The 25,508-nt window shown below is 46.2% G+C and overlaps 1 protein-coding gene and 1 long non-coding RNA gene across 3 annotated transcripts in view; one reads left to right on the forward strand and one right to left on the reverse strand.

Annotated features, from left to right (window-relative positions):
- The window catches only part of LOC139278063 (uncharacterized), a 62,404-nt gene extending 52,158 nt beyond the window's left edge, over positions 1-10,246 (reverse strand). Inside the window, exon 1 of the long non-coding RNA XR_011596216.1 lies at positions 9,894-10,246. This is a non-coding gene — a long non-coding RNA (uncharacterized lncRNA). The remainder of the gene's footprint in view (positions 1-9,893) is intronic.
- Positions 10,247-10,496: 250 nt separating this feature from the next.
- Positions 10,497-25,508, forward strand: part of katnb1 (katanin p80 (WD repeat containing) subunit B 1) — a 44,160-nt gene continuing 29,148 nt past the window's right edge. Inside the window, exons 1-5 of one of the 2 annotated variants that reach the window (XM_070897827.1) lie at positions 10,497-10,721; positions 16,098-16,228; positions 19,257-19,374; positions 22,227-22,327; positions 22,836-22,877. In XM_070897827.1, the coding sequence (XP_070753928.1) occupies positions 10,682-10,721; positions 16,098-16,228; positions 19,257-19,374; positions 22,227-22,327; positions 22,836-22,877 (432 nt within the window). In that variant the 5' untranslated portion in view covers positions 10,497-10,681. The remainder of the gene's footprint in view (positions 10,722-16,097; positions 16,229-19,256; positions 19,375-22,226; positions 22,328-22,835; positions 22,878-25,508) is intronic. The other variant, XM_070897828.1, reaches the window with a different exon arrangement.

The raw sequence follows: 25,508 nt of genomic DNA on the forward strand, positions 1-25,508 counted from the left end.
ACAAGTACAAGTAAATCGCTGATCCACCTGGAAGGAGTATTTGGGGCCCTGGACAGTGGGAAGGGAGGAGGTAAAAGGGCAGGTGTTACATCTCCTGCACTTGCACGGGAAGGTGCCGTGGGAAGGGGAGGGGTGCTGGGGGTGACTGCGGAATGGACCAGGGTGTAGCGGAGGGAGTGGTCCCTTCGGAATGCTGAGAGGGGAGGGGAGGGAAAGATGTGATTGGTGGTGAGATCACGCTGGAGGTAACGAAGAATGATCCGTTGAACAAGGAGGCTGTGGGGTGAAAGATGAGGACAAGGGGAACCCTGTCGTGGTTCTGAGAGGGAGAGGAAGGTGTGAGAACAGAGTTACGGGAAATAGAAGACACGGTCGAGGGCCATGTTAACCACGGCGGAGGGGAGTCCTCGGTTGAGGCTCTAGTATGGAAGGTGCCATCGTCAGAGCAGATGCGACTGAGACAGAGAAACTGGGAGAATGGAATGGAGGCCTTACAGGATGCGGGATGGGAGGAAGTGTAGTCCAGGTAGCTGTGGGAGTCAGTGGACTTTTAATGAATGTTTGTCAATAGTCTTTCCCCAGAAATGGAGCCAGAGAGGTCGAGGAAGGGAAGGGAAGAGTCGGAGATGGACCACGTGAAGGTGAGGGAAGGGTGGAAGTTGGATGCAAAGTGAATGAAATTTTCTAATTCAGGGTGAGAGCAGGAAACGGCATTGATAGTCATCAATGTACCGGAAAACGAAGTGAGGGAGGGGCCCCGAGGAGGACTGGAACAAAGAATGTTCCAGTTTTTTAGTTGGTTCAGGGATAAATATTGGCTAGGACACCAGGGAGAACGTCCCTGCTATTCTTCAAAATAGTGCCATAGGATTTTTTACGTCAACCTAAGAGAGCAGACAGGGCCTCAGTTTAACGTCCCATCCGAAAGATGGCACCTCCCAACAGTGCAGCTCTCTCAGTACTGCATTGGAGTGTCAGTTTAGATTTTGTGCTCCAGTCTCTGGAGTGGGGCTTAAACCTACAACTTTCTGACTCGAGGTGAGAGTGCTACCCACTGAGCCACAGCTAACACCTGAAGAGGAATAGAAGTAGAACCCCTTCCATAATATTATGCAATGGTCAGTGCAGTAGCTTAATGTAAGTGGCCACAGATGATTGCTGGGAGAATCGTTTATAGAAAAAAAGTCAGAAATTCTTTGGAGGTTCCACCGATCTCCCACTGTAACTCTGGTGGTATACTGGCAGAACCTCTGGGAAACTGGCCATGCCAAGTCCCTTGCCATTTCTGGAAGTTTTCTCATTGTCTTGTAAGAGGCAGAATCTCCATCCATCTTTTACAAGGCAGATGCCGGCCGAAGCAGAGCCACAGGCAGCAACTCCTTAAGCTGGAGTTGCTGCTCGTCAGGCTCCACTGGGTCCCGAAGGCTGGTATGCCGAGTGAGTGGATGCCTATCGGCTTCCACAAAGGAGTTACAGTCCCCATCAATAGCATCCAGATCCAGGCAGGTGGCCCGAACCCCCAATGACCATGATTCTTTTTTTAAAAACATTTTTTGTGTATCAGCCTCCTTGCTTGGTGGTCCAATGGGATCAGGGCAGGGGCATGTCCACAATGGGCAGGTGCCTATGGTGGTGCGTGTGCTCAGTTAGCCCATATGCAAATAAAGAGCCATTCCCCCAACCTAGCAAATTCCAGTGGGACCAGCACTGGGAGGTACTGTTGGGCACAATCCTTGCATAATGGGTCTCTGATCCATTGAAAACAGCCTCTTTTTTTTATCATTCATGGGATGTGGTCATCGTTGGTGTTATATATGTGGACTTGTATTTACTCTGTGCAGCCACCAGAGGGCTCATTCCCTGGAGTCCCAAGGGATCCCATAATCCCTTGGGAGCACAGGTATTTAAGAAGGCTTCACAGGTTGGAGAGGCACTCTTGGAGACCTGCAATAAAAGACTAAAGTCACACTTTACTTTGAGCTCACAGTGTTCAGTCTGATTCTTTCTCCATACACAACAACTGGCGACGAGATACACAGATAGCGAACCCAAAGATGAAGAGAACAGTGGGCATCCTGGAGAAATTTTCGGAGGGAGATGATTGGGAATCTTTTGTGGAGCGACTCGACCAATACTTCGTGGCCAATGAGCTAGATGGAGAAGAGAGCGCTGCCAAACAAAGGGCGATTCTCCTCACCGTCTGTGGGGCACCAATGTATGGCCCCATGAAGAATCTGCTCACTCCAGCGAAACCCACGGAGAAATCGTGCAACGATTTGTGGATACTGGTCCGAGAGCATTTGAACCCGAAGGAAAGCGTCCTGATGGCGAGGTACCGGTTCTATACCTACAAAAGATCTGAAGGCCAGGAAGTGGCGAGTTATGTTGCCGACCTAAGACGCCTTGCAGGACATTACGAATTTGAAGGACATTTGGAGCACATGCTCAGAGACTTTTTCGTACTTGGCATTGGCCACGAAACCATACTTCGCAAACTTTTGACTGTAGAGATCCCAACTTTTAGTAAGACCACAGCGATAGCCCAGGCGTTCATAGCCACCAGTGACAATACGAAGCAAATCTCTCAGCACACAAGTGCTGCTACAAGTACCGTGAACAAAGTGATGTTATTTTTGAATCATAATGTAAAGGGCAGATCACACATACCTGCAGCTGCATATCCGCAGATGTCTCAGAGTCCACCATCAAGGGTGATGAATGCAAGGCCACTAACACCTTGTTGGTGCTGCGGGGGAGATCATTGTTTCCATTCATGCCGATTCAAAGGATACGTTTGCAAGAGCTGTGGAACAGTGGGACACCTCCAACGAGTGTGCAGGTGAGCTCCTAAGCTTGTTAAACCTGCAAACCACCATGTTGCAGAGGAGGATCACGACGACCCAGAGCCTCAGACAGAGGAGGCAGAGGTACATGGGGTACACACATTCACCATGAATTGTCCCCCGATAATGCTGAATGTTGAATTAAATGGACTCCCGGTGTCAATGGAGCTGGACACGGGCGCGAGCCAGTCCATCATGGACAAAAAGACTTTCGATAGGTTGTGGTGCAACAAGTCCTCAAGACCAGCCTTAACTCCAATTCGCACAAAACTAAGAACTTACATAAAAGAACTGATTCCTGTTAACGGCAGTGCTACCATAAAGGCCTCCTACGATGGAGAGGTGCACAAGCTACCAGTCTGGGTGGTACCGGGCGATGGTCCCACGCTGCTCAGCAGGAGCTGGCTGGGAAAGATATGCTGGAACTGGGACGACATCCGAGTGCTATCGCCCACTGATGACACTTCGTGTGCCCAGGTCTTAAACAAATTTCCTTCGCTGTTCGAACCAGGCATCGTGAAATTCCAAGGAGCAAATGTGCAGCTCCACCTAATTCCGGGGGCACGACCCATCCATCACAAGGTGAGAGCAGTACCGTACATGATGAGAGACAGGGTAGAGATCAAGCTAGACCGGCTACAAAGAGAGGGCATCATCTCACCGATCGATGTTCAGCGAGTGGGCCAGTCCTATTGTCCCTGTCCTCAAGGGGGACGGTACCGTCAGAATCTGTGGCGATTACAAAGTAACTATCAATCGTTTCTCCCTGCAGGACCTATATCCACTACCAAAAGCCGATGACCTCTTTGCAACGCTGGTGGGAGGAAAGACATTCACGAAGCTGGATCTGACTTCAGTCTACATGACACAGGAACTGGAGGAATCATCGAAGGCCCTCACCTGCATCAACACGCACAAAGGTCTTTTTGTTTATAACAGATGCCCGTTTGGAATACGATCAGTGGCGGCGATATTCCAGAGAAACATGGAAAGTTTACTGAAGTCGGTCCCGCACACCGTGGTCTTCCAGGACGACATCTTGGTCACAGGTCGGAACACAGTCGAGCACCTGCAGAACCTGGAAGAGGTTCTTAGTCGACTCAACCGCGTGGGGCTCAGGTTAACATGTTCGAAGTGCGTTTTCCTGGCGCCTGAAGTGGAGTTCCTGGGCAGGAGGATTGCGGCGGACGGCATCAGGCCCACCAACGCGAAGACGGAGGCAATCAAGAACGCACTGAGGCCACAGAACATGACGGAGCTGCAGTCGTTTCTGGTACTCTTGAACTACTTTGGTAACTTCTTACCGGGTCTCATCACCCTGCTAGAACTACTACATGTCTTACCACGAAAAGTGGGTGAATGGGTTTGGGGCAAAAGCCAAGAAAATGCCTTTGTAAAAGCGAGAAAATTGTTATGCTCAAACAAATTACTTGTGTTGTATGATCCATGTAAGCGTTTGGTACTAGCATGTGATGCGTTGTCATATGGCGTCGGGTGTGTATTGCAACAAGCTAATGATTTCGGGAAACTGCAACCGGTTGCTTATGCATCCAGGAGTCTGTCTAAGGCTGAGAGAGCCTACAGCATGATTGAAAAATAAGCGTCAGCGTGTGTCTAGGTGGTAATGAAAATGCATCAATACTTGTTTGGGCTAAAATTCGAATTGGAAACTGACCATAAGCCACTTATATTCCTGTTTTCCGAGAGTAAAGGGATAAATACCAATGCATTGGCCCGCATCTAGAGATGGGCGCTCACATTTTCTGCATACAACTATGCCATCTGCCACAGGCCAGGCACAGAAAACTGCGCCGATGCTCTCAGTAGACTGCCATTGCCCACCACGGGGGTGGAAATGGCGCAGCCCGCAGATCTAGCCATGGTTATGGAAGCAAATCTAGCCATGGTTATGGAAGCATTTGAGAGTGAGCAATTACCCTTCACTGCCCGGCAGATCAAAACCTGGACAAGCCAGGACCCCTTATTATCTCTAGTCAAAAGCTGTGTGCTTCACGGGAGCTGGTGCAGTGTCCCAGTGGAAATGCAGGAAGAGATAAAGCCGTTCCAGCGGCGCAAAGATGAAATGTCTATACAGGCAGACTGCCTTCTGTGGGGCAATCGAGTAGTGGTCCCCAAGAAGGGCAGAGACACCTTCATCAATGACCTTCACAGTACCCAACCAGGCATCGTAATGATGAAAGTGATAGCCAGATCCCATGTGTGGTAGCCTGGTATCGATGCGGACTTAAGAGTCCTGCATTCACAGATGTAATACATGCTCGCAGTTAAGCAATGTACCCAGGGAGGCGCCGCGAAGTTTTATGGTCTTGGCCCTCCAAACCGTGGTCTCGGGTACACGTCGACTATGCAAGCACGTTCTTGGGTAAAATGTTCCTTGTGGTTGTAGACGCGTACTCCAAGTGAATTGAATGTGAGATAATGTCGGCTAGCACGTCCCCTGCCACTACTGAAAGCCTGTGGGCCATGTTTGCCACTCACAGCTTACCTGATGTCCTGGTGAGTGACAACGGGCCATGTTTTACCAGTGCTGAGTTTAAAGAATTCATGACCCATAATGGGATCAAACATGTCACATCTGCCCCATTTAAACCAGTGTCCAATGGTCAGGCAGAGAGAGCAGTGCAAATCATCAAGCAAGGCTTGAAGAGGGTAACTGAAGGCTCACTGCAGATTCGCCTATCCCGAGTCCTGCTTAGCTACCGCACGAGACCCCACTCACTCACTGGGATCCCACCTGTTGAACTGCTCATGAAAAGAGCACTTAAGACAAGGCTCTCATTAGTTCACCCTGATCTACATGAACAAGTAGAGAGCAGGCGGCTTCAACAAAGTGCATACCCCATGATAGCGCAAATGTATCACGCGAGATTGCAGTCAATGATCCTGTATTTGTACTAAATTATGGACAAGGTCCCAAGTGGCTTCCCGGCACTGTCGTGGCCAAAGAGGGAAGCAGGGTGTTTCGGGTCAAACTTTCCAATGGACTCATTCACCGGAAGCACTTGGACCAAATCAAACTCAGATTCACGGACTATCCTGAGCAACCCACCTTGGACTTTTTGATCCCCAAACACGCACACCAGTTGCAACCGACAATATGGTTGACCACGAAGCAGAACCCATCATCCACAGCAGCCCTGCAGGGCCCAACACACCAGGCAGACCAGCAAGGCCAGCTGCACAGCAGCCCAGCGAGGGCCCAACAAATGATTCAACAACACCAGCTTTCACACCGAGACGATCAACCAGGGCAAGAAGGGCCCCAGATCGACTCACACTGTAAATAGTTACACTATTGACTTTGGCAGGGAATGTTGTTATATATGTGGACTTGTATTTACTCAGTACAGCCACCAGAGGGCTCATTCCCCGGAGTGCCAAGGGATCCCATAATCCCTTGGGAGCACAGATATTTAATAAGGCTTCACAGGTTGGAGAGGCACTCTGGAGATCTGCAATAAAAGACTAAGGTCTTTGAGCTCAGTGTTCAGTCTGAATCTTTCTCCATACACAACAGTTGGCAAGCATTTAGTGCCCATCCCTAATTGTACTGAGGTGAGCCGCCTTCTTGAACAGCTGCAGTCCGTGTGGTGAAGGTACTCCCACAGTGCTGTTAGGGAGGGAGTTCCAGGATTTTGACCCAGTGATGATGAAGGAATGGCAATATATTTCCAAGTCAGGGTGGTGTGTGACTTGGAGAACTTGGGGGTGATGCTGTTCCCATGCACTTGCTGCCTTTGCCCTTCTAGATGGTAGACGCTGTGGGTTTGGGAGGTGCTGTGTAAGAAGCCTTGGCGAGTTGCTGCAGTGCAGCTTGTAGATGGTACACACTGCGTCAGTGGTGAAGTGAATGTTTGAGGTGATGGATGGGGTGTCGATCAAGCGGGCTGCTTTGTTCTGAATGGTGTCGAGCTTCTTGAATGTTGTTGGAGCTGCACCTATCCAGGCAAGCGGAGAGTATTCCATCACTCTTCTGACTTGTGCCTTGTAGATGGTGGAAAGGCTTCAAAGAGTCAGAAGGTGAGTCACTCGCCGCCAAATATCCAGCCTTTGACGTGCTCTTGTACCTCAGTATTTATGTGGCTGAGGTACAGTTACGTTGAAAGATTGGTGAGAGGGACATATATTACAAAGACAAACGACAGAGAGGGCATGCATTTACTACAGGGTCATGGAGCACACATTGTACCCTTATAAGGTGTGCAGAGAGGGTTGTTGCCTGCTACGTTTTGGAAGAAGTTCAAAAATTATACTCTTGAAATAAGTTTAGTTATAAAAGAGTTCCAATGAATTTTAATGAACAGCAAAGCAAAGCTTAGAACTCAAGCTATATTTAAGGTTACCAACCTTCCTGGATTGCCCAGCCATCTCCCGAGATGGAACATGAATCCTATGAGCACTGCTGCTAGAAGCCCAGGAGAATTTTGCCCTCCTTGTCACAGGACCTCCTCCCCCTTTCCATGACATCACTGGCTGCCATCAGACAAGCTTCTGGCTCGTTGACTTTACCACAGACAGCCAGCACCTACTTACGGGAGACCGGAAACCAGACTGGTTGGTGGAGAAACAGCCAGGATTTTGAGTGAGGCAGAGAAACAGAGTGGGTAGAGGTGCAGGTTGTGCTGGAAGAGTGTAAACAGTGAAAGATTGTTTCCACTGGTGGGTGATTGGGGAACAAGGGGACAATGACTGATGATTCTCACTAGAAGGATCAAAGGAGAAGGGAGAAGGAAAATTCTCCTCAGGCCTATTAGACCATGGAGCACAAGTGACCATCAAGGCAGAGACTAGAACATCATCGAAAAGGGAATGGGGTAAGTAATTGAAAAGAAGGAATACAAAAGGATCTGGCGGGAATGAGGTTACAGGAGAGAGCACCAACACCAGGGGGCTGAATGGCCTCCTCTGTGCAATAATTTCTATCATTCTATGAAAACTCTCCTTTGTTTTTGGTGCTGAGTTGAGTTTAGGATGATGCCCCAAACACTGAGGCCGCTGCCCTTTGTGCGGTCTCTTGGTTTGGTTTAAGTCAGTCTGTGCTGGCCAGTTTTGAGGTCTGAAGCCCAAGTACAGTTTTGACTGAGGCTCCCAGTTCAGAGTTGCCACGATCACACGAAACCTGAGCCCAAGGTGATGGGGAGAGAGACGTGGCCTATTTAAAGTGGCATAGACTGGGGAGCCTGACTGCACCTTGTGCAGTGCAGGGGAATTATTGTTGCAGTTACGTGGTAAATACCAGTGGGTAATTATGTTTTTATTCATGGGCATCGCTGGCAAGGCTAACATTTAATGCCCATCCCTAATTGCCCTCAAGAAGGTGATGGTTAATGCCTTCTTGAACCACTGCAGTCCATGTGGTGAAGGTACTCCCACAGTGCTATTAGAGGAGTTCCAGGATTTTGACCCAGCGACGATGAAGGAACAGTCATATATTTCCAAGTTAGGATGATGTGTGACTTGGACAGGAACTTGTCCTTCTAGGTGGTAGAGGTCTTGGGTTTGGGAGGTGATGTCTAAGAAGCCTTTACGAGTTGCTGCAGTGCATTTTGTAGCTGGTCCTGGATGGTGTTGAGCTTCTTGAGTGTTGTTGGAGCTGCACTCATCCAGGCAAGTGGAGAGTATTCCATCACACTCCTGACTTGTGCCTTGTAGTTGGGTTCAAAGGCTTTGGGGAGTCAGGAGGTGAGTCACTTGCTGCAGAATACCCAGCCGGATTACTACAAGTTACAGGTAGGATATCAAAGCGCTACACCTATTACTACCAGTTACATATAGGTTATCAGTGAGTTATTACCTGTATTACTGTTGGTTATGAGCGAATCTGAGTGTTACCAGTATTACTATTAGTTATCGCTGCTATTTCAGTGAGTTACTATTAATTACTCGTGGAATCAAAATTCCACCTCCCTCTTCTTCATGTGAATTCCTCCCCCACTGTTGGTTTCACCCTGCTGTTGGTCCCTCCTCTTCCCCACCCTCAGTTCCCTCTTCCCCCACCCTGTTTCCCACCCCCACACTCAGTTTTCCCTCCCCCTCCCTCAGTTTTCCCACCCCCTCCCTCAGTTCCCTCTTCCCCCACCCCCACCCTGTTTCCCACCCCCACACTCAGTTTCCCCTCCCCCAGTTTTCCCACCCCCTCCCTCCCTCCCTCCCTCAGTTTCCCCTTCCCACCCCCTCCCTCCCTCCATTTCCCCTCCCCTCCCCCCCCAGTTTCCCCTCCCTCCCCCAGTTTCCCCTCCCCTCTTTCCCCCTTCCCTCCCCCAGTTTCCCCTCCCCTCCCCCAGTTTCCCCTCCCCTCTTTCCCCCTTCCCTCCCCCAGTTTCCCCTCCCCTCTTTCCCCCTTCCCTCCCCCAGTTTCCCCTCCCCTCTTTCCCCCTTCCCTCCCCCAGTTTCCCCTCCCCTCTTTCCCCCTTCCCTCCCCCAGTTTCCCCTCCCCTCTTTCCCCCTTCCCTCCCCCAGTTTCCCCTCCCCTCCGTTTCCCCTTTTCTTCTGCTCTGCGGTTGCCTCCCTATTCGTTGAACTTTCGCACAACAGCTGCTGACTCAAAATCACGAGCAAAGATATTCAATTACAAGGGGACCCAACATTTATGAAGGTAAATGTGATTGTAGAATTCACGTGATTAACCGTCCGTGGTTAAAGCTCCAGGAATGCCTCCCACTGAAGTTAACAAGCCTTTAGATGAAGAACAACAGGAGGAGGCTTGAGTGGAGCATAAACAGCAGCATGGACTGGTTGGGTTGAATGGCCTGTTTCTGTGCCGTATTTCCTATGTAACTCGACTCCCAATGATAATGCTTTTGTTCCTTACTCCCCTTCCCTTCCTTAAGCATGTTACATCTTGAACTTTTCCAGTTCTGACAAAGGGTCACAGACCCGAAACCTTAACTGTTTTTCTCTCCACAAATGCTGCCTGACCCGCTATGATTTCCAGCATGTTCAGTTTTTATTTCAGAGTCCAGCATCCGCAGTATTTTGCTTTTGTATTAGTGTTTAAATCACTGCCACTTTTCTTCTAGGAATGCCCACCTTGAAGTTCTGCTCTTCCCTCAGACGGGATTTCCGTTTGTCCCTTTTGCCTTGTTCATCTTCATTGCTTTCCCTTTCCATTTCCATTTCCTTTCCCTGCCCCTGCACTTCCTTCAGAATTTGCTATATCTCGAACTTTTCCAGTTCTGACGAAGGGACACAGACCCGAAACGTTAACTTTTGTTTCTCCCCACAGATGCTGCCTGACCTGCTGAGAGTGCCAACATTTTCTGTTTTTATTCCCAATGCTGGGTCTGAACCTGCCAATGGCGCACATGCGCAGACTTCACGCTGTTCAAGGCAGGAGCTTTCTGTAACGACGAATACGATTGGCTGTCTTGTTACCTTGAGGATGTAAACTATCACAAAAAGACGCTTTATTTAATCGTACATTCGCAGCAAATGAACTTCACACTGAATAATAATTAAACTAGAACAGCAATAAAACTATCAAGGCAACAAGGTGGTGGAGCGTACGTGGTTACCGTGTGCTAATATGATTTTCTGGCTCCGGTGGTTCGCGACGACACAGCCAATCAGCAGAAGGCTGACGAAGGCGGTTCGTTGTGCGGCCCTGAGAATGCGCATGCGTGTTGCTGCACTGCCTTCTGGGAGAGCAGGTCCCGTCGAGCGCGGTTAAGTGCGCTTGCGCAGTGGCGGAAATGAACGAAAAAGCGGTTTGAGCGGCGCGGAATTTGGGCCTACCTGTAACCCGGGCAACCATCCTCACTGCGAGTTGGGCAGCCCGCCACCCCGTTATTCGCAACGCACCCTTACCAGTTGTGAGGATGGCGGCTTCGGGGCCAACGAAAATCGCCTGGAAATTGCGTGAGTCCCGAGAGAGAGGGGGAAAAACAAACTGGAGAGAGAGGGAGATTAAAAACAAACTGGAGCGAGGGAGAGAGAAAAATTAAAAAACAAACTAGAGGGAGGGAGATTAAAAACAAACTGGAGAGAGGGAGGGAGAGTAAAAACAAGCTGGAGAGAGTGAGGGAGAGTAAAAACAAACGAGTGAGGGAGGGAGAGAGAGAGAAAAACAAACTGGAGGAGGGAGAGAGAGAAACAGAAAATAGGTGCAGGAGTAGGCCGTTTGGCCCTTTGAGCCATTCAATAAGATCATGGTTGATCATTCCTTCAGTACCCCTTTCCTGCTTTCTTTTCATACCCCTTGATCCCCTTAACCGTAAGGGCCATATCTAACTCCGTCTTGAATATATCCAATTAACTGGCATCAACAACTCTCTGCGGCAGGGAATTCCACAGGCCAACAACTCTCTGAGTGAAGAAGTTTCTCCTCATCTCAGTCTTAAATGGCCTACCCCTTATCCTAAGACTATGTCCCCTGGTTCTGGACTTCCCCAACATTGAGAACATTCTTCCCGCATCTAACCTGTCCAGTCCTGTCAGAATCTTATATGTTTCTATGAGATCCCCTCTCATCCTTCTAAACGCCAGTGAATAAAGGCCCAGTTGATCCAGTCTCTCCTCATATGACAGCCCAGCCATCCCTGGAATCAGTCTGGTGAACCTTCGCTGCACTCCCTCAATAGCAAGAATGTCCTTCCTCAGACTAGGAGACCAAAACTGAACACAATATTCCAGGTGAGGCCTCACTAAGACCCTGTACAACTGTAGTAAGACCTCCCTGCTCCTATACTCAAATCCCCTAGCAATGAAGGCCAACATACCATTTGCCTTCTTTACCGCCTGCAGTACCTGCGTGCCCACTTTCAGTGACTGATGAACCATGACACCCAGGTCTCGTTGCACCTCCCCTTTTTCTAGTCTGCCGCCATTCAGATGATATTCTGCCTTCGTATTTTTGCCTCCAAAGTGGATAACCTCACATTTATCCACATTATACTGCATCTGCCATGTATTTGCCCACTCACCTAATCTGTCCATGTCACCCTGCAGCCTCTTAGCGTCCTCCTCACAGCTCACACCGCCACCCAGTTTAGTGTCATCCGCAAATTTGGAGATATTACACTCTATTCCTTCATCCAAATCGTTACTGTATATTGTAAAGAGCTGGGGTCCCAGCACTGAGCCCTGTGGCACCCCACTAGTAACTGCCTGCCATTCTGAAAAGGACCTATTTATCCCGACTCTCTGCTTCCTGTCTGCCAACCAGTTCTCCATCCACATCAGTACATTACCCCCAATATCATGCGCTTTGATTTTGTACACCAATCTCTTGTGCGGGACTTTGTCAAAAGCCTTCTGAAAGTCCAAATACACCACATCCACTGGTTCTCCCTTGTTCACTCTATTAGTTACATCCTCAAAAAATTCCAGAAGATTCGTCAAGCATGATTTCCCTTTCATTAAATCCATGCTGACTCGGTCTGATCCTGTCACTGCTTTCCAAATGGACTGCTATTTCATCTTTAATGATTGATTCCAACATTTTCCCCACTACTGATGTCAGGCTAACCGGTCTATCATTGCCCGCTTTCTCTCCCACCTTTTTTAAAAAGTGCCGTTACATTAGCTACCCTCCAGTCCATAGGAACTGATCCAGAGTCGATAGATTGTTGGAAAATGATCACCAATGCATCCACTATTTCTATGCCCACCTCCTTAAGTACTCTGGGATGCAGACTATCAGGACCCGGGGATTTATCGGCCTTTAATCCCATCAATTTCCCTAACGCAATTTCCCGCCTAATAAGGATATCTTTCAGTTCCTCATTTTCACTAGACCCACTGTCCCCCAGTACATTCGGAAGGTTATTTGAATCTTCCTTTGTGAAGAGAACAACAAACTGGAGGAGGGAGAGCGAGAGAGAGAGGGAGAGAACAACAAACTGGAGCAGAGAGAGAGAGAGAACAACAAACTGGAGGAGAGAGAGAGAGCAACAAACTGGGGGAGGGAGAGGGAGAGAGAGAGAGAGAACAACAAACTGGAGGAGGGAGAGAGAGAGAGAACAACAAACTGGAGGAGGAAGAGAGAGAGAACAACAAACTGGAGGAGGGAGAGGGAAAGAGAGCGAGAGAGAGAGTGAGCGAGAGAAAAAGAGAAAGAAAGAGAGAACAAGAAACTGGAGGAGGGAGGGAGAGAGAGAACAACAAACTGGAGGAGAGAGAGAGAACAACAACAAACTGGAGGAGGGAGAGAGAGAACAACAAACTGGAGGAGGGAGTGAGAAAGAGAACAACAAACGAGGAGGGAGAGAGAGAACAACAAACTGGAGGAGAGAGAGGGAGAGAGAGAACAACAAACTGGAGGAGAGAGGGAGAGAGAGAACAACAAACTGGAGGAGGGAGAGAGAGAGAGAACAACAAACTGGAGGAGGGAGAGAGAGAACAACAAACTGGAGGAGGGAGAGAGAGAGAACAACAAACTGGAGGAGGGAGGGAGAGAGAACAACAAACTGGAGGAGGGAGAGAGAGAGAGAGAGAGAGAGAGAGCACAACATACTGGAGGAGGGAGAGAGAGAGAGAGGGAGAACAACAAACTGGAGGAGGGAGAGAGAGAACAACAAACTGGAGGAGGGAGGGAGGGAGAGAGAGATAGAACAACAAACTGGAGGAGGGAGAGAGAGAGAGAACAACAAACTGGAGGAGGGAGGGAGAGAGAGAGAACAACAAACTGGAGGTGGCAGAGGCAGAGAGAAAAAAACAAATGGGGGAGAGAGAGAAGAAACAAACTGGAGGAGACAGAAGCACAAAAACAAACTGGAGGGAGAAAATCCAACTGGAGAGGGAGGGGGAGAAAAACACAAGCGGGAGAGGAGAGAGAAACACACACACACTGAGGAGGGGTGAGAGAGACACACACTGAGGAGGGGCGAGAGAGAAACACACTGGGGAGGGAGTGAGAGAAGCACAAATTGGGAGAGAAGAGAGCGAAACACAATCTGGCATGCATTGTGTTGTGTTGTAGTTTTACCAGATTGGCACCTCATTTTCAAGTATTGCTCCCGGCATGGTCTTTTACACTCTTTGTTGAACTGGGACTGGTCATCTGGCTTGATGGTAATGGAAGAGTGAGGGATATACTGGGCCATGAGTTCATATATTGTAGTGGAATACAATTCTGCTGATCGTCCACAGCGTCTAATGAATATCCAGTTTTGAGCTGCTAGATCTGTTAATTTATGTCACTTAGCATGGTGGTAGTGCCATATGACGCAAATGGAGGGTGTCCTCAGTGTGAAGACAGGACTTGTTCTCCACAATGACGATGCTGAGGTTACTCCTACCAATACTGTCATAAACAGATAGATTGTCATAAACAATCTACCTGTGACAGGTAGATTGGTGAGAATCAGGTTAAGTAGGTTATTCCATCATGTTGGTTCTCTTGCTACTGGCTGCAGGCTATGTTCTTCAGAACTTAGCCAGCTCAGTCAGTGGTTGTACTAAGCTACTCTTGATGGACATTGAAGTCTCCCACCCAGAATATATTCTGTGCCCTTGCTACCCACAGTGCTTCCTCTATAAGTGGTGGAATGCTGATTCTTCATCTGAGGAAAGGCAGTAAGTGATAATCAGCAGATTTCCATGCCCATATTTAATCTGAAACCATGAGACTTCTTTGGGTCTGGAGTCAATGTTGAGGACTTCCCAAGACCACTCCCATCCGACTGTACATCACTGTGCCCCCATTTCTGGTGGGTCTTTGCTGCCATTGGGACAGGGCATACCCCCAGGGATGATGATGGAGGCGTTTGGGACATTGAGTGGTGGGAGAGGGGAGGCGAGTCGAGAAACAAATGGGATGAGAGAGATAAAAATGGTGGGGGAAATGGAAAGGGGAGGAGCAAGGAGAATGGAGAGGGAGAAAAAATGGAATGAGGGCAAATGAAAACAGATATAGGGAGCGAGAGTGGGAGGAAACATGAGGGGTTGAGAGAGAAAGGGGTAACGCGAGTGAGATGTAATAGGCAGGAAAACTTGAGATGAAGAGAAAAAAAGAAAACAAGGTGGAAGAGAGGAAAATGAGAGGGGGGGGAGAGAGAGAGGGAGAAGGAAATGGAGAAAGCTTGAAGGTATGGAGAGAAGAAAACAGATGGGACACAAAAGGGAGAGGAGAAAATGGGGGAAACAGAAGAAAACAGGAAAGGGGAAGAGAGAGTAAGCACAGAGTGAGAGACACAGAAAACATGGAGAGAAGAAAAAAAAAGAGTACAGGGTGAGGAAAAGAATCACTAAGATATAGGAGGGAGAAAAAAATATGGGAGAGAAAAGTAAACATGGGAAGAAAGATAAACAGTGGAAAAGAAGAAAGCAGAGAGCAAGAAAAGAACAAATTAAATGGGTGAGAGGAATGGGAAAAACATAGAGGGATGGCAATAAGGTGTGGCGGGGGGGGGGGGGGGCAGTTGTTTGAAGAAGATATATGTATATATGCCCACAATAAGGGAAGATCTTAGAGGTTTGAGTTCCTTTTGTATTAAGTGGAGCAGACTAATAGAAATATAGAAATTTACATCGCAGAAGGCCATTTCGGCCCATCGTGTCCGTGCCGGCCGACAAAGAGCCGCACAGCCCTTGGTCAGCAGCCCTAAAGGTTACATATAAACCTATGAACAATGACGGAAAGGCAAAAAGCACCCAGCCCAACCCGTCCGCCTCACAACTGCGATACCCCTTATACTGAAAACATCTACACTCCACCCCAACCGGAGTCGTGTGATCTCCTGGGAGAGGCAAAAACCAGATAAAAACCCAGGCCGATTTAGAGAGAAAAAAATCTGGGAAAATTCCTCTCTGACCCATCCAAGCGATCGAAACTAATCTAGGACATCACCCTGGCCGTATTCTATTCCCTGCAGTGCTTGCCATTATATCTGCGCCGTCCAACAAAAGGTCATCCAGTCTAATCCCAATTACCAGCTCTAGGTCTGTAACCTGCAGGTTTACGGCACTTCAAGTGCCCATCCAACCATCTCTAATGATGGATGTTATAAAGTTTTGCTGTAAAAAAAAAAAATTACATGTTTAGAATAGAGAGCATCTTTGGGTTGAACAGTTTTTTTAAAATTATAAAATAAGAACTATATGAATGACAAGCTGGAGAAATATATATCTTTTGCATTTTGGTCATAAATGTTTCTTCTTTGGCTTGGCATCTGTTTTTCTTGCTGCCTCCATGAAACACCTTAGGACTTTTATTTTCTGTGTTAAAGGGGCTATATGAATGCAAGTTGTTGAACGTGCTACCTAGATTCTCTTAATTTTGCATCTGCCTTACAGAGGAGTTTGTTGCTCACGCCGGTAATGTAACCTGTCTGGTGCTGGGGAAGAGCTCGGGAAGGCTATTGGCCACGGGCGGAGAGGACTGTCGGGTCAACTTGTGGTCAGTCAGCAAACCTAACTGTATTATGGTGAGTTGGAGGGCACTGAAACTCTTTCCCAAACTGTGAGGGTCTATATGAAATGAGCTTGAGGTAGTTTTGCTTCCAAGAAAATAAGGGTCGATGAGCATGAACTTGCCCGCAATAGAATAAAAATTGCACACTTATCACAGGCCATGAAGGTACCTGGCTAGGATATGAAAATATTTCTACTGGATAATAGAGAACGCCCCTGAAATTATGGCTAAGGTACATTGCTGAATTAAAACAGACATTATACTCTGCATCATGATCTACAGGGCTGTAGTAATACCCGCCCTCTTGTATGGCTCAGAGACATGGACCATATACAGTAGACACCTCAAGCTGCTGGATAAATGTCACCAACGATGTCTCCGCAAGATCCTACGAATCTTCTGGGAAGACAGGCACATCAACATCAACGTCCTCATTCAGGCTAACATCCCCAGCATTGAAGCACTGACCACACTCGATCAGCTCCGCTGGGCAGGCCACATAGTCCGCATGCCAGAAACGTGACTCCCCAAGCAAGAGCCCTACTCGGAGCTCTTACACGGCCAACGAACCAAAGGTGGGCAGCGGAAACGCTACAAGGATACCCTCAAAGCCTACCTGATAAAGTGCAACATCCCCACTGACACCTGGGAGTCCCTGGCCCAAGACTGCCCTAAGTGGAGGAAGTGCATCCGAGAGGGCGCTGAGCAACTGGAGTCTCAACGCCGAGAGCATGCAGAAATCAAGCGCAGACAGCGGAAAGGTGTGCGGCAAACCAGTCCCACTCACTCCTTCCCTCAATGACTATCTGTCCCACTTGTGACAGAGTCTCTGGCTCTCGTATTGGATTGTTCAGCCACCAAAGAACTCACTTCAGGAGTGGAAGCAAGTCTTCCTCGATTCCGAGGGACTGCCTATGATGATGTCCCTGCTTTTATATTTCACCCCCTTTGTAATAAAGGCCAAGATACCATTTGCCTTCCTGATCACTTGCTGTACCTGCATACTATCCTTTTGTGTTTTTTGCACAAGTGTACCCCCAGGTCCCACTGTACTGCGGCACTTTGCTATCTTTCTACATTTAAATAATAACTTGCTCTTTTTTTTTCTACCAAAGTGTATGACCTCACATTTTCCAACATTATACTCCATCTGCCAAATTTTTGCCCACTCACTTAGCCTGTCTATGTCCTTTTACAGATTTTTTTTGTGTCCTCCTCACACATTGCTTTTCCTCCCATCTTTGTATCATCAGAAAACTTGGCTACGTTACACTCAGTCCCTTCTTCCAAGTCGTTAATATAGATTGTAAATTCTTGGGGTCCCAGCACTGATCCCTGCGGCACCCCACTAGCTACTGGTTGCCAACCAGAGAATGAACCATTTATCCCGACTCTCTGTTTTCTGTCAGTTAGCCAATCCTCTATCCATGCTAATATATTACCCCCAACCCCGTGAACTTTTATCTTGTGCAGTAACCTTTTATGTGGCACCTTATCAAATGCCTTCTGGAAGTCCAAATACACCACATCCACTGGTTTCCCTTTATCCACCCTGTTCGTTACATCCTCAAAGAACTCCAGCAAATTTGTCAAACATGACTTCCCCCTTCATAAATCCATGCTGACTCTGCCTGACCGAATCTTGCTTTTCCAAATGTCCTGCTACTGCTTCTTTAATAATGGACTCCAACATTTTTCCAACCACAGATGTTAGGCTAACTGGTCTATAGTTTCTTGCTTTTTGTCTGCCTCCTTTTTTAAATAGGGGTGTTACATTTGCATTTTTCCAATCTGCTGGGACCTCCTCAGAATCCAGAGAATTTTGGTAAATTACAACCAATGCATCCACAATCACTGCCGCTACTTTTCAAGACCCTAGGATGCAAGCAAGGTCCAGGGGATTTATCTGCCTTTAGTCCCATTACCTTACTGAGTACCACCTCCTTAGTGATTGTGATTGTGTTCCTTCCCCCACATAACCTCTTGACTATCCACTGTTGGAATATTGTTAGGGTCCTCTACCGTAAAGACTGTATCTTGGCGTTTATTGCAAAGGGGATAGAGTATAAAAGCAGGGAAGTCTTGCTACAGCTATGTAAGGTATTGGTGAGACCACACCTGGAATACTACGTGCAGAGTTTTGGTTTCCATATTTACAAAAGGATATACTTGCTTTGGAGGCAGTTCAGAGAGGTTCACTTGGTTGATTGCAGGGATGAGGGGGTTGACTTTTATGAGGAAAGGTTGAGTAGGTTGGGCCTCTACTCATTGGAATTCAGAAGAATGAGAGGTAATCTTATCGAAACGTATAAGATTATGAGGGGGCTTGACAAGGTGAATGCAGAGAGGATATTTCCACTGATGGGGGAGACTAAAATAGAGGGCACGATCTTAGAATAAGGGGCCAGCTATTTAAAACAGAGATGAGGAGAAATTTCTTCTCTCAGGATTGTAAATCTCTGATATTCGCTGCCTCAGAAAGCTGTGGAAGCTGGGACATTGAATAAATTTAAGACAGAAATAGACAGTTTCTTAAACGATAAGGGGTTATGGGGAGCGGGCGGGGAAGTGGAGCTGAGTCCATGATCAGATCAGCCATGATCTTATTGAATGGCGGAGCAGGCTCGAAGGGCCGAATGGCCTACTCCTGTTCCTATTTCTTATGCTCTTATGACGAGCAAATATTTACACCATCACAAAATAGGAGTGGCTATGTTGGGCAGTTTCATGGGAATATGATTTTAGATGCCACTTTTGCTGACAGTTATCAAACTGGTGCCAAGAGCAGTAGTGATCAGTTTGGTGATGCTGCAGAAACTGGTTAAACTCAGAACCTGAGTTTAAATGCCCGATGCAGTTGGGATTTAAACAATATCCCTCTGATTTGGAATCCAGTTGTTTTAACCATATGCTTCAAATTTTATATCTCTTTTTATTCCTGTTTGTTTACTTTGCATGCATGCATTTAGCCTTGTATTTTCTACGGCATAACAAATTCAATAAAGCAACAATTAAAAAAATATATATATTTCACTATCTAGAGTCTTACAGGTCACAACACACCAGTCGAGTGTATTGAGTTCAAAGATTCTGAGGAGTTGGTTGTTGCAGGCTCGCAGTCTGGATCACTAAGAATATGGGATTTGGAAGCAGCCAAGAGTAAGTACCCATTATTCTTATATAATTGAATGATCGTTTTAACCTCCTACCTTGCAATCTCTTAAAAGTTCTGCTTAAGTGCTCCCTAGTTGCCAAAGGTAATCAAATAAAACTCCAAATTAAATATATCTGTATCTTTATTAAAGCTGGCCAGCTACGCATCACAGACCATACTCTCCTCCCCAGCACAGAAGTGGCTTTTATGAATTGATTCTCATGTTTTATTTGCGTGTGGGGATAACTGCAGCAAATAATAATTTCTTCCCACCTTTCCTCCTGGGGTATGATTCTCTGGATACATGCAGCCATCTGATACTTTGTTCAATTTGTTATTCTTCACGCATGGATCTGAGGAATGAATATTTTTCAAGTGATCAACTGTTTTGCCTCATAACTAAATTAAATTCCATTCTTATTTGACATTCAGTTTCATTTCTCCCCATAAAGATGCTTTCTTTCTTTAACTCTGCAACTACTTTAGATCATACTGTGACAAAATGAAGGGTTTATTTTTGGTCTAGTTTTAATTTAGTGGCTACCCCTTTTAAATCTAGTTGCAGTATAAAAGCCAGTGCCGACAGATTCTTATACCAAGCTAAATTCAGTACATGTTTCAAGCTTTGTTCAGTTGACTGAAAAGATTAAGAGCAAGCTACTTTACATTTGAACAATTATATGTGAACCAGTTGATTATTAGGGGGTCCCACTAATTCTTTCCGGGAATATTTTAAAGAGCTGTAGCTATTCAAGTAAGTTGGTTTGGAATTCTCAAGAGAATAGTTTATGTCAGCATCAACTTCCACAGTGGTAAGCAGTACAAGGAGAAAATAAATGCTGTGTAATATCTTAACATTAAATTGTAAATTTTCGAGGAGCTAGAAAGAAGGATTTCTATTGTAGATGTGTATTATTATATCACTTAATTATTTGCTTGTTCGTCTTTTGTAAAACAATTGTGCTGCTTAATTTAATCTTAAAGTAAGGTCTGACGTTATGATACTCTGGGCTAGAAATGTATGTGGTTTGTGCCACATGTTAGTGCCCCAAGATGACGCTAAAACGGCGCTGACAGCTGTAATGTCAGCTGATGCCAGTTCCAGCGCCACACACCATATCGGTGGTGCTGGTAGCGCTGCCGGTAACCTCAATCGTCAGGGAGCGCGCCATGATGGAGATTGTGAAGTCAGTGAGTATGCAACGCTCACTGGATACACGATCTCCCAACTTCGTTTTAGCCAAGGTACTTGCCAGTTGGAGAAAGCAACAATAGCAGCAGGAAGTCGGCTGTAGCAAAACTATTTAAAGGGATCCGCACCAATCACTCGCAACTGTCAGGGTTTTGCAGTTTGAGTGGCCGCATGCTAGTTCCTGCTACTGGAAGAGTTTTCCGTAGTCATTTCAAGGTTCTTTGGTATCAGGGAGTGTTCTGGCATGTACAAAACTCTCTCGTTATTTTTGAAAAGCTTCAAAGTACAACACTTGTTATAAATCACTCACTCACTAAATGTGCAGTTGGTGTATGACCACAGACAGCGAGGACTATCTGCTGTCCACCTAGCTCATGACTCCCCTCTGCGACCCCAACACTCATGTCCAGCACTGATTTAATGGGAGCCATGCTGCCACCAGGAACATTATTGAAGCAACGGTCCCGCTGCCTTGACCGCTTGGGTTGAGCCCTCCAGTACTCGCCAGAGCAGGTGTTCTATTTCGTGATGATCTGCTGTGTGCTCCATAACGTGGCCATCACGAGGTCGGAGCCCTTGCTATGAACATATCATGCATATTACATGAATTCTAATAACTAATGACCCTTGTGCCTGACATAGTTGAGTAGCTGTCATTGTGTGCAAGGTGTGAGTATTGCTAGATAGAGATTGTTGGTGGGTGAGATGCATTGAGCAGTGTGTGAAGCTTGTGGTCCAGATGGTGGTATGTTGCATTTGAAGCCTTCACTCACCCTGTGCACCCGTGTTAGCTTGTTAAACTTCCTCCTGCACTTGGTGTGGTGCCTAGGAAGCACAATGCTGCCCGTGTTGTGGTGTGCCACCTCCCTTCACATAGTCCATCAGACTTGTGGCAAGGGCCTTCTGCCAGTTGGTAAAGGACCACCTGCCTTCTCTCCACCGCTAAAACCAATGCATCCGGAGCTTCATCGGAAAACCTCCGGGCTCTCTCCTTTGGGTGGCGATCTGCCATCAGGATTTGTAAATAAGTGTTCCTTCTCCTTGTCGTCCTCCTTATGGTTGTTGAGGCAGCTGCACACCCAACAATGCTGAGAAAGAGGTGCTGCAGCATCAGTGAACCTCCCCTTTAAGTAATGAAAAAAAGCTTGTGGCAATCATTACTTGAGTTTAGACTAGACCCGATATTGGTCCATCTTTTCAGTGTAACGTTCAATAAGCTTGGGGTTTTAGACTACAATCATGACTGCAATCATTTTCATTAGGAGTGAGGCTGAATTTTGAGTCTAAACGCTGTCCATTTCTTGGCTGTAACGAATTTCTAGTCCTCTATCTCGTATTGAAGAATGGAGAGCGATCCAATGGGGGCATGGGAAATTGCAGCAGGTTAAAATCTATTAATACAAAGGTTCCTATTTGTTCTCCTGGGTGCATTACCAAAAGCTTAGCTGGATATTGAAGCTAGTAAAGATGCTCTCAAAGATATATGGAGTTGTGATCTAACATCAGAAGCCGAAAAGTCCATAGTAAGAAGGATGGAAAGAAACAACAATTGTAACTGGAACATCATGTTGAAGCTATTAGGTCTCCTACATGGGCAATTCGTAAATCAGTGTAATGTGTAAGGTAGGAATGTATTAACACAATGTTAATTTTGTTTTCTTGAAGTTCTTCGGACACTGTCAGGACACAAAGCCAACGTCTGCAGTTTAGACTTCCATCCTTTTGGAGAGTTTGTGGCCTCTGGCTCTATGGACACCAATGTAAAGGTACAGTCCAGTCCAGCAGAATATTAAATATTTATTGCAGATAGGCACGTTAGAATATACATTTTAGGAAGAAGAAAAAGATCATTTGGCCCAGCAAGTCTGTCTCTTTTACTGATGTATCTTGACAGCATCTTCTCACCATGTGCATCATCCTCTCCAGAAACCCATGTAATTGTCTCTTGACTATTTATATTGTTGGTTTTGATGGCCTTCCCTGGTAATGTATTTTACATTTACTCACCATTCTGTAAAAACACACATGAGATTCGTCAATCCTTTCTAATCTTAAAGACTTCAGATGGGTGATGCAGCAAATTCCCAGTCACTCCTGTTCCTTTGGCAGCTGCCTTTAAAATCTGGTCTCAGTGCAGAAATCAGCCTCTAGCCCATAAAGGTGTTCAGATGATTTTAATATTGCTTGCTATGTTTAAATTTTATAAAACAAAATACAAAATATCTGCACTGAAATGGCTGCATATTGATAATTCTGATGTGTTTCCATTTCTAGTTGTGGGACATTAGAAGAAAAGGTTGTGTAATGACATACAAGGTGAGAGGAATAATCGGTCTCATTAAATCAACGGTAAACATAGAGACATAGAAAATAGATGCAGGAGTAGGCCATTCGGCCCTTCGAGTTTGCACTACCATTCAATCTGATCATGCAACTTCAGTATCCCATTCCTGCTTTCTCTCCATACCCCTTGATCCCTTTAGCCGTAAGGGCCACATCTTAACTCCCTTTTGAATATATCTAACAAACTGGTCTCAACAACTTTCTGTGGTAGAGAATTCCACAGGTTCACAATTTTCTGAGTGAAGAAGTTTCTCCTCATCTAGGTCCTAAACGGCTTACCCCTTATCCTTCGACTGTGACTCCTGGTTCTGGACTTCCCCAACATCGGGAACATTCTTCCTGTCCAATCCCGTCAGAATTTTATATGTTTCTATGAGATCCCCTCTCATTCTTCTAAATTCCAGTGAATATAAGCCTAGTCGCTCCAGTCTTTCTTCATATGTCAGTCCTGCCATCCTGGGAATCAGTCTGGTGAACCTTCGGCTGCACTCCCTCAGTAGCAAGAATGTCCTACTTCAGATTAGGAGACCAAAACTGTACACAATATTCAAGGTGTGGCCTCATCAAGACCCTGTACAACTGCAGTAAGATCTCCCTGCTCCTATACTCAAATCCTCTTGCTATGAAAGCCAATATGCCATTTGCCTTCTTCACCGCCTGCTGTACCTGCATGCCAACTTTCAATGACTGATGTACTATGACACCCAGGTCTCGTTGCACCTTCCCTTTTCCTAATCTGTCACCATTCAGATAATATTCTGCCTTCCTGTTTTTGCCACCAAAGTGGATAACCACATTTATCTACATTATTATGCATCTGCCATGCATTTGCCCACTCGCCTAACCTGTCCAAGTCACCCTGCAGCCTCTTAGCATCCTCCTCACAGCTCACACTGCCACCCAGCTTAGTGTCATCTGAAAACTTGGAGATATTACATTCAATTCCTTCATCTAAATCATTAATGTATATTGTAAATAGCTGGGGTCCCAGCACTGACCCTTGCGGTGTCCCACTGCCATTCTGAAAAGGACCCTTTTATTCCTACTCTTTGCTTCCTGTCTGCTAACCAGTTCTCTATCCACATCAATACATTACCCCCAATACCATGTGCTTTAATTTTGCACACTAATCTCTTGTGTGGGACCTTGTCAAAAGCCTTTTGAAAGTCCAAATACACCACATCCACTGGTTCTCCCTTGTCCACTCTACTAGTTTCAACCTCAGAAAATTCCAGAAAATTTGTCAAGTATGATTTCCTTTTTATAAATCCATGTTGACTTGGACCGATCCTGACACTGCTTTCCAAATGTGCTGCTGTTACATCTTTAATAATTGATTCCAACATTTTCCCCACTACCGATGTCAGGCTAACCGGTCTATAATTTCCTGTTTTCTTTCTCTCTCCCTCCTTTTTTAAAAAGCAGTTTTCTTTCAGGTGATGGCAGCTCGGTTATCTGGAAATCGACCTTATGGCATTTTTCAACTAAAGAGGAAATCTATAGTGAGGCAATGTGTATATTTTGGGTCAGTGAAGTCACATGTAGGGAAAACAGGAGGGAAAGAGCCTTAAAGTGGTGGTGTCCTATGATCTCCTGCCTTTGTAAAATGTTCTTTGTGTTTGTACGGAAATGAATTGCATTCAAAGAATGAAAAGGACCATACAGATGGCCATAATGTAACATTTTCTGCTGCTGGGTGCAGCAGTTGGGTTTATCATATTATGAGACTTCGTGCTGCTTACCATGAACAGCACTCGAGCCCAATATGGTTAGTTATGTAATTGGGACAAGAAGAGGATTATATGATCTTACACTATTTTTTTGCCCATGTCCTCACCCTTCTTTTCCTCTCCACCTTCTGAAAGAGGCAAAAACACTGACTCAATTCAGGAAACCTCTACCAAAAGTACCTCTGGCACCTCAAAGGTTATTAACCAGAATCTTGCCTTCTTTCTGTCAATCACATAGTTTTCCAAAAATGTGCCTGACCAGGAGCCAGCCTTCACTGTCACTTCCAGAATCCTGTTCCACAGATTGAATGCCCTCCAAGAAAAATAAAACTTCTACATATCCTACCATTCCCAGTGCTCTGAATTTAAATGGCTGGCTCTTAGTTCTACTCAGTCCCATCACCTCAAACATCTGCTTGTATTTTATCAATGCACTGAATAATTTTTATACCTGTAATAATCCGCACTTAAGTCTACACCCCATCTCCATAGCTCAATGCATTTAGACTGGGGATATTCCTTGTTGTCCTTTGCTGAACCTTCTCTATAGCCACAATATCGTTCTTGAGCTGAGGGATCCGAAAAGTTACACAGTACTCCTGCTGAGGTCTTGCCACAGCCTTGTCGAACTCTATTATCGCGGATTTGTTTTTTGTACAGAACAGTCCCGCCCAGGACCCTGTTTGCTTCGGCTGCAGTTGCCTGACACTGGGCTCTGAACCTTTATTGGAGTGGTCCATGACCACCCCCTTTCCCTTTCTGCCACCTTTAACCGTTGCTGTAATCTATGCCTGAATTCTGCGTGCCTTTGTGCATAACTGCATGCTTATCTACATTGTATAATGTGGATGGTAATAAAAATGCAATAAAATGG

The sequence above is a fragment of the Pristiophorus japonicus genome, chromosome 13, assembly GCF_044704955.1.
Source record: "Pristiophorus japonicus isolate sPriJap1 chromosome 13, sPriJap1.hap1, whole genome shotgun sequence".
Classification (NCBI taxonomy): Eukaryota; Metazoa; Chordata; class Chondrichthyes; family Pristiophoridae; genus Pristiophorus; species Pristiophorus japonicus.